Genomic DNA, 10,000 nt, shown 5'->3' with positions numbered 1-10,000 from the left:
CTGGCTCTGGGGCCATAACGAAGAAGGGGAAACCACAAGTATTTTATTTCATACTTGTGAAAAAAGATAATGCAAGCAATTCAATTAAAGTTTCCAAATCATACCGGCAGAGAAACATGCTGCCCAAAGTCTAGAACCAAAAGAAAGAAATGAACAAAGGTGCTCTCCTGCTGCTGCCCTTGCAGCCTGTGGAGCAGGTCTCTTAAATAGTGTTTGGGGAGGACACTGGCCAGGTGTATCCCCTTCCACTAATCATCTCTGGCTCCGCCCTCCAACACTGCAATGGAATTGTTAAAGGCACAGCCACACATACAGAACCCCATATAGTAGACTAAAGGCCCAGGGGGCCGTCACACTGCCCACATCCCTGATAGTGGAAGCTACACTGTAACGAATAGGATGTAGAAATTACAGTTAGTTAATGGCAAAAAAGTTGCCAATTAATTAGTGTAGAATTACGTATAGTTACTGTAAAAAACAATTACAGTAAAGTACTGTATACATGTTTACAGGTTTTAACTGTAAAAAAATATTACAGTAAACTACTGTATACCCTTTTTACAGTTTGTTACTGTATATGCATTACTTTTGGTTATTGTAAAACAACAGCAATTAATTGTAAACCAATTTACAACATTATATTGTATTCTTTGAAATTACAGCTATTTACTGGCAACTTTTGTTGCCAATAAATTATTGTAAACCAATTTACTTTTGGTTATTGTAAAACAACAGCAATTAATTGTAAACCAATTTACAACATTATATTGTATTTTTTTTTAATTACAGCTATTTACTGGCAACTTTTGTTGCCAATAAATAACTGTAAATACTTCAACACAGTATGTTGCTGTAGAAAGTTTTTTACAGGTTATTTTACATGCAATTAGTGTTTAATCCAATTTATCAACATTGCATTAAATTCTCTTCAACCATTACATAAAACCCAGAGTCTGATATGCAATAAAACATTTATTAAAACTTTACATTACAAGGTCACATCTCCCATTTTTTTCCATCCCCTAAAACAAACAATATAAAGTGCAAACTTTAAAAACATTTAAAAACAGCGATTCTGAACCTTTGGGCCTGGTCCCACTGATGGGCGGTCACTGATGTTTTGCCAATTACCGGTACGTGGCCACGTACCGGTAATTGGCAAAACACTAGGATTGTATTGATAATAATTAGAAAAATCTTAACAATTTTGAGGGGGCCCTGACCCAGAACGTTTGAGAACCACTTATATTTAAAGGTTTAAAACATGAAAAAAAAAATAATAATCTTGTTCCCCGACAAGATGATAACGTACATATAATGTACGATAATGTACACATTTTTTTACATCCATGATGTACCTCCAAACAATATGTAATTTGTCATCGTTTCCAATTCAGTGTTGCATCATCAGTCTAGTTTCCCTGTTCTACCAGAGGTGAATGAACAAAGAAGCTTGGCTAAACAAAAATGCCACTACTGTGATCAGTGTGGTAAACTTCCCTACAATGTCTAGACTTAAAACACACCAGAGAATTCACACTGGCGAGAAACCCTATGGATGTTATCAGTGGACAACACTTCTCTCAAATGTCAATCCTTAAATGCCTCACAGATTTAAAACTTGAACCGTCAGAGCCAATAATCAAGCCAGCAGCAGCTGATCTAGATCCAGACACAGCATTGACAGTGCCGTTAGCCACTGCCACTGCTTGTGGACTGGCACCCACAATCTAGGTCACACACTACTAGCCAGACTAGCTGAAAAACATTTAATAAAAAAGAAAGAAAAAAAAAACATTTTGTTCCCTGACAAGAAGAAAATGTACAACATTGCAGAACCATGTAAGTGTGAGAACACCGTGCAAAGCCAATTTGATCTGACTGAAATATAATCCAACATTAAAGTCTCTGCAGAAGTCAAAGTGCAAACCTGACAAAAATAAACAGAAATTCAAATCCCTGCAGAGATAAAAGTGCAAAAAAGTCCAAAAAGGGGAACAGGCCTGGAAAACAAAAAATGCCTGGAAAAGGCATGGAACCAAACAAATTGAGGTAGACTCTTTAAAAACTCACAAGGGCAAGGCAAACAAGTCCGTTGAGGAGATGGCAGATGTCAAGTCAAATCAGGCAGTAGGTCAAAACCAGCAGGTATCCATGGAACTCATCGTTGGAACTCAACAACATCTGACAGGGCAAGGGAAAAAAAGAACAATATAAGTATTTGCTACTATTTCAGATATCTACAGGGCTGAGGTTTGTGGACAGTTGTGTGAATTGGTGGGGCAGGTGAAAATGAAACGTGTGGACAGAAGATGACAGGTGTGGAGAGGTGAGGGGCAATAAAATGGCCTTGGGAGTAGTGACATCCAGAAACTGCCCTGTGATCCTCAGTTGACTTTCCCTTTTCTGCACAATGCCCAAGGTTTTGCACACGGTCTACTTACAAAGGACATACAGTTGGCACAATAAATGACATCCAAAGAAGAAAATAAGTGGTCCTGGCTGCACACCCTATTAACTTACCAACAGTGTTAGGCAATATTATACTTGGAATCAAGAGTAATATCTTATATTACTTTTGTCCCCCCCACCCCCAAAAAAGGGATCGTACAACACAATCCGTTTAGTCAGCTTTTGTTGGAACTGAATCAAATTGTTTTGAATAATAATAAGAAGAGTCACCAATCAGCCAAAAAGGCTATAAAGCAGCAATCTCTCTTGACCTTTTAAATGAAATGTTTTCAAACGGTAAGGCCAACAAATCCTCCAGAGTAATATGTGCCATTTTTTTTCCAAAGTAATAATGGTATATTATTGTTTTGGCAGAGTAATACAGTACTCATTACTGGGTAAAGTGATAATATTACAGTAATATATTAGTAACTTGTTACTGCCCAACACTGCTTACTAAAGAAGTATTTTAAGAAAAATGTTTCAGTTGACTATGAAGGTCAGCTAATCAAAATGTTCTGGACCACATTTTCCCCCCCACTTCTGAACTCTGAATAAAATCAGAGCCTGGGATAGAGATCTAAAAACAAATAATACAACTCTACTGCTTTATATGTATAAAATATGACATAAGATAGCAAAGCAACATATTAAGATTCATATAGTGGGGAGAGAATGGTCCAAATTCTTTGCACATGACTTACACTTAAAGCCAAGTGAAGTCCTGCAATCGCTTCAGGAGGGAGGAGACAGGAGGACAGACCGAATTGTTCCTCTTCTCCCTCACCTTCCCACTTTTCTGGCTGAGCAGCTTCGTTGTTTTGGTGCCACTGCCAATGGTTGGGTTGATCCCAACGAAACACCTGCAATTACAAATCACACACACACTTTATGAAAAATGTGCACTCAGAGCTCTACAAGAGAGCACATCTTTCGAGTTACACAAGATAGTTCTACTTCAAGCTGAAAGTTACCTTTGGATGAATTCCAGGATGTAACAGGCGTGCTCTTGGTACACCAGGTTGAAATTGTAATAAGCAGAAAATAAAGTTGCAATTCCAGCCAGGAAGTTTGTTTGTGGAGCCACAACGACCCGACCCTCCATGCTCAGCATACATTGGGTAGAACTTCACCTAAACATAGACACATGGTTTGCATTTTAATAGTTAATAGTTTCTGCTGCTTTCCACATGACAATTAGACTGTAAAACATGACCTCCATATTTATCTGCAATGCTTTTAAAAGTGTATACACTACCTAAGATAATTAGACGTAGTGTGTCGGGAAGCTTCAATGTCCTTTCCACATCTGCTGCTGTTGCCAACACCTAAACGACAGAAACACAAATTACAAATATTTAGTCATTGCACCCGACCTCAACAGTTGAAGAGTACAGTTTACAGGTGTACAAGAGTAATATCATCTTTTTTCAACCAACCCACACATTTTGCATAAAATGGTATGAAGAGTAAGAAAAAAAACGACTACTAAAAGTACAAATTAAAGTAAAATGAATACCAAAACAATAATAATATTGGGGTCCCGATTTTGATGGAGCACTAGTCATGTCTATGGATATTTAATGATGTAAAAAAAAAAAAAAACTCAAAATCATGTGGCAGCCAAGTTGTGATATGTTTGTGCTATGATTTATAACAGCGACTACAGCTATAGATACTAGACCACACTTACAAACATGTCTAGATCTTAGATAGATGAATGTATGACCTGTATGAGCGGCTCTTACAGCTAGTTGAGATGCTAGGATTTCATAGCCATTACCAAATGTTTGTTTCTCTCCTGGTAGGAGATCAGCAAAGCTGCTGCAATGTTGCTTTACAATCCTCTTGGCCACTATATCACAATGAGATTTTTTGGGATTCTCAGTCAGCCTCATATCATCAACGTTAATTCGTACCTTTCTGTCTTTATCGGATGCACAACATCTGTTTGCAATGGCAGTTGTGATACCAATAGGCATTCTGTGCCAAGGAACACAGAAGTTCTCAATCCAGTCATCTAAATGGACAGTCATTCTGGAGCTATTGCCACTGGCCCGACATGACGTGCTGGAGGGTGAAAACGTAGCGATACTGTCCGAGCTGGGTTCTACAGGAATCAGTGTCATTGTCACTCGCTCTAAAAAAAAAGGGGGGGGGGGGGGGATGGAACAGCTCAATAACTGCAAATAATAAAATCCTACCGGTTCAGTAAAATTAGCAACAAATGTGCATTAATGAATAACATATATACATTATGTGTCATGTACATAGCTTTACATTTTATGAAATTAGCATTTTTTGTTTGACATATTTCATAAACAAGACTAAGACATACCTTCAATTTTCCATGCATTGAGAAGCTTCCTACATTGACCAGGAGGGACTCCAGTTTATCCTCTGGTAGGCTAGGCAATACTGCTACCACAGCTTCCTTAATCTCTTCCTCAGGTGTCGCCATGTCAGTATCTGGGAGAGAGGGAGGATACATGTTAGTACGGTATCTGGGAGAGAGTGATGCAATATAATCACTTTTGTCCCATTGAGATCGTAACGCATTAGTGGATGATAATCAAGGAGGTCTTCTTGATTAACACACGTGTAGTTTGTATCCTGTTCTACTTCGGTCAGATTGTGAATACCCAAATCAGCCATCGCCACAGCCCGCTGCCTCTGTACAACAAAGTAGACAAAATCACTATGATGGATTTATAGTTAATCTCACCCATGTGAAGGCCCTCATCATCTTGTCCTAGACCTAGAACAACATGCATTTCTTTTTTGTACTTTGTGCCTTTGAAAGTGACAGCTAAAAAGGGCAGTTTGGGTCATTACTGTGAAGTCTCATATGACGTGTAAAACCTGCTATACTTTTACTCTCATAGCCACAACGTTTACAGAGATACATTTCTGCTGGGCTCTGGTTTCACCTGAAAAATAGGTATTTTCACTCTTCTTCTCGTGTCAGGTCTTGGCACTGATGATCACTGCTCACTAGTCACTGCCAGCCAGGTGTTTTCTGTCAGCATCTGTAATAGTAGAAACATTATTATGTTGTGCATTACCTGCTTTTTAGTTACTCTACGCAAAACAATACAAACAAAGGCTTATGGCTTAACAAATCTGATTGCACACAACAATCTGCAATGTTAATTTAATATATAACTTAACTGTACTGTAGGTACATTATTCACAGATAACATAATTGCAGTCAAAACAAAATACCTGCCAATCATTCACTACATGGAGATTAATATTACAGTTTCCCTGTTATGAATAAGTATGTGCTAATTGCACATTCAACACAAACAAGAAACAAATGGGTTCATATTAAAGATAGCTGAGCACATGTTCAATTTCTAGCCTAAAATATCATTCATGACTTGGCCCACATTCAACACAAATGGCTTTTTTCATTAAATAAACTTGTGGATATAAAGTGGTTAACAGTGATGATACTGTAGTTAAGTAGAGCTACAGTGCATCGCTTTCATTTGCAATACTAAAACGACAGTATTAGTATCCCCCCCCCCCCAAAGAAAAAGAAGCAAGAAAAAAACGGAAAATAGGCAAATTTTAATGGTGGTTTTTGGATATTATCTCTGGAATGGAAAGTCCAATCGACTCAGTTTAAAATTAGTTGGATACATGACTTTGTTGACTCCATAAACTAATTCAACTTACCAACTTGTCAGTAGATAGAAGCACGAAAGCACCCAGTGTAATCCCAGTTGCAGCAGCCCAGCACAGCAGTTGCACAGACGTTTTGTTTCCTCTCTGTTCAAAATGAATAAGCTCCGCCTTGTGTGTGATGCAACCGGATGCAACGTCATATCTTGATGCAGTAATTCAATGTAGGAACTACAATGAAAGTAGTTCACTACATTATTTAAATGTAGAACCTACAGTGAAATAGTCTAGAGAGTGTAGGCATTTCTAGGAAATGTGGTCACTTAAAGGGGAATGCCACTCATTTTCAACATTTTACTATGTCATTAATATACCTTACAGTTGTTATGAAGTACATCTCAGTGACAATCACAATGATGTACTTTATAATTTTATTGATTTTTTTAGACCTCCAGTTCTAGCCAGGCAACACAGAATGGGCCGGGGTGGGGGTTTTCTTTATTAGGCTATTTCCACACAACAACTCATAGTAAAATGTTGAAAATGATCTGGGCACCCCAATTTAAAATTGGCTATTTTGGCCAAATGTAAAACATATAGGCCTATACTGTATATATTTTGAAAATGATTTAAAGTATACAGAATATACGCAGACAGACAGACAGGCAGGCAGGCAGGCAGGCAGGCAGGCAGGCAGGCAGGCATGCAGACAGACAGACAGACAGACAGACAGAGAGGCAGGCAGGCAGGCAGGCAGGCAGGCAGACAGACAGGCAGGCAGGCAGGCAGGCAGACAGACAGACAGACAGACAGACAGACAGACAGACAGACAGACAGACAGGCTTTGAAGGCTTCGTTTTGGGCCTTTGCTTCTAAAAATCAATAAAATATTAAAAAAAAATCTTTTCTTTCCAAACAAGGCTATTTCTGAATGCTTGAAGCATGCCGAATCCAATGAAAGAGGTCTTGTAGCTCTAGGGGACTCCTAACTTGGCACCAAATCAAAAGAGACACGTTTTTTCAGCCCCAAAAGCTCAAATAATGTTTTTTTTTTTCAAACACCAGTTTTTCTGACTCACTTTTTCATGCTGGATTCAATGGAATTGGTCCCGTTGAAAGAAAATGTTCCGTTATTTGTCTAACCTCTTTAAGGCTTCTAAGTCAAAAACCGTTCGATATTACGGGCCCATCTTTTAGTATGTTATATAGCTTGTCAGGACGAACAATCTGATATGTGATTCCTGGCACACAGACTTACGGTTCTCTTAATTGGCTAGTTAATTGGTTAGTTTTCAACGCGCGATAGCTCGAGAACGATAGGTCCGTCAGCCAAGTAATTGACATGGGCGTGTTCAGCTTTCCGAGATCTACGCTCTGATAGGTCCGTTATTCTCGTGCGACCCCCGTAGCAAGATTTCTCCAACTCTGATCTGTAATCCGGAAGCCTTATAGACCCAGTGAACCTTACTGTGTATTGACTGGTGAAATGCTAAACCTAAATTTGAGAACCACACATCCGTGCGCAGGGAGACACATATCAGCGCGTTCGTCTTATCGATAGCTATGCGTGGATGCAAAGCACTTCCATTTTCGACCTTTGTGGGAGGAGCTATCGCGCGTCAAAGTCTAACTCTAGGGTTAGGAACCACACGACCGTGTGTGACGAAACACATATCAGATTGTTCGTCCTGACAAGCTATATAACATACTAAAAGATGGGCCCGTAATATCGAACGGTTTTTGACTTAGAAGCCTTAAAGAGGTTAGACAAATAACGAAACATTTTCAAACATTTTCAACACTTTCATTAGATTCGGCATGCTTTAAACATTCAGAAATAGTCTCTTTTGTAAAGAAAGGATTTTTTTTAAATATTTTATAGATTTTTAGAAGCGGAGGCCTCAAATGAATTTGTCTTTGGTTATACAATGCATACATGTATTGCAATTACATTTAAATATTGTAAAATGACAGAACAATAGGTTACTGTACATCTATTGTAGAAATTACAGAAATCGGTTGTAAAGCTACGTTTTACAATAAGAACACAACTGACTGTAGTCTTTACAATAAGTTACTGTGGGAAAATGCAATAAGTTTCTGTAATGATTATTTTCCCATAATGCATTGCAAAATACAGTTAAACATTGTAAAATGACCCAACAATAAGTTACTGTACATTTTTATTGTAGAAATTACACCGATTCGATACAGTGTAGGTGTGTTTCCTGCCCACATGCCTGACCCTGGTTCGTTATACAGGCAGGTCCCGTCGTTAGTGATAGAGGGTATACTGTACAAAAACATCCCATACTCACACAATGGGCAGTTCATGCCATTAGACTGTGCCCTAATTCACTGGTTCACAAGTTCCCAGCTCCATTTTCTATTCTTTTTTTTTTTTTTTTTTCAACTTTTTCTTTTAAACAATAGGCTACCTACATTTTTCACAGATTGTGCCCCCCCACATAGGGCCCCCCATGTATATATAGCCTATATATATGCCTCAAATTTCCATGAATTGTACTTGAATATATTTTGAGGAGAAATATTTTGTATGGAATTTATTATATCTCTCCTCTCCTCTCCTCTCCTCTCCTCTCCTCTCCTCTCCTCCAGGAGGTAGTGAGTGCTCCTGGGAGAAGGAGCAGCGCCTCTTGTCCCCGCCCCCTCCGTCTTCAGGGATCAGTGGCGCCACCCACAGCTCTGTCAGCAGCACTACAGCGGCCATGTTAGGAGTCCAGAGCCACCATTTGAACACCCTGCACCAACACAACCAGCTGCTAGCCAACCGTAAGGCAGTGTCTCTGATTCTGATTCATGTGATTGTGAAAATAGACGATTTAAAGCTCACAGTGCCTCGTTGTGAGGCGAAATGACATCATGTGACGTCATGTGACGTCACGTGACCAATATGAATACATCTTGTGACTGGTTTGGTTATATATTATTAAGATGCCTGGGGGAGAAGCGACCTAAAGGGAGAGGTCGTATATGGAGCGTGTCTTGAGTGTACAGGGTTTGATGAGGTCAGATCAACATATGGAATGTCAGAACAGGTTAGCTCCATATATGGAGATCTAAGGGTGGCAGCGGTGTCAGTTTCTTGAGTGTATAGGGTTTGATGAGGGCCCAGGTATAGGGCCGGGCCTTAATTTTCGGGCCTGTTGAGAACTGTGGTCGCATTTATGTCTCATAACGTATACAATGGCAGTGAATCTGGGTCTGTAACTCTGAGAGTGTATGGGGTCCATTTGGTTCCATTTGTACACTCTCGGAGTTAAATTAACTTTGATTTTACATTATAAATTGGGTTCTCAGAGATATAAATGCCATTAAATGGGGGTCCGTAGACTAATGCATATCAAACTGGGGGTTCTTGAAATTAAACGGGTTGATAATCACTGCTAGAGCCGTAAAATAAATATTCTCTTATGAGGGTCCCTGGCATACCTTTTCAAATGGGGGTCCGCAGGGCTAATTAGTGTCACTTTGGGGGTCCTTGACATGAACAAGTTTGGGAACCACTGTTCTAAACCTGCCGTTTCTCCCCCCCACCCCCCCCCTCTCCTTCCTGGTTCCATCATGGCCTCAGGTCTCTCAGACCTTCCTTTTATGGTCATGCCCCACCCACTCCTCCCGGTGGGCTTGCCCCCTGCCAGCGTTGCCATGGCGATGAACCAGATGAGCCAGCTGAGCAGCTTCGCCAACATGGCCGCCGTGACATCCCACGTCCAGGCTCAGTCTGGAGCCGCCAGCGTGGTCAAGGTCTGGACCTCGCTAAACGTTACATATACTTTCATTACTATACTTGTCATTACTATACTTGCCAAATGTCTCCAAAGGCATAGTAGAATTTGAGAAACAGACAATTGTCCTGCATGGTCCTCACAAGAGAAATGTTTTTGAAACATATTCT

The 10,000-nt window shown here is 39.8% G+C and overlaps 1 protein-coding gene across 4 annotated transcripts in view; it reads left to right on the top strand.

Moving 5' to 3' along the window:
- Window positions 1-10,000, top strand: part of LOC308327357 (dachshund homolog 2-like) — a 62,296-nt gene that overhangs the window by 33,873 nt on the left and 18,423 nt on the right. For all 4 annotated transcript variants that reach the window (XM_080780733.1, XM_080780734.1, XM_080780735.1 and 1 more), the window contains exons 4-5: window positions 8,701-8,874; window positions 9,677-9,849. In XM_080780733.1, the coding sequence (XP_080636859.1) occupies window positions 8,701-8,874; window positions 9,677-9,849 (347 nt within the window). The remainder of the gene's footprint in view (window positions 1-8,700; window positions 8,875-9,676; window positions 9,850-10,000) is intronic.

This window comes from Protomyctophum bolini (assembly GCF_963924005.1).
Source record: "Protomyctophum bolini genome assembly, chromosome: 13".
In the NCBI taxonomy this organism is placed as follows: Eukaryota; Metazoa; Chordata; class Actinopteri; order Myctophiformes; family Myctophidae; genus Protomyctophum; species Protomyctophum bolini.
Note: the sequence above shows the minus strand (reverse complement) of the source record. Positions and strands in the feature narration are given on the sequence as shown.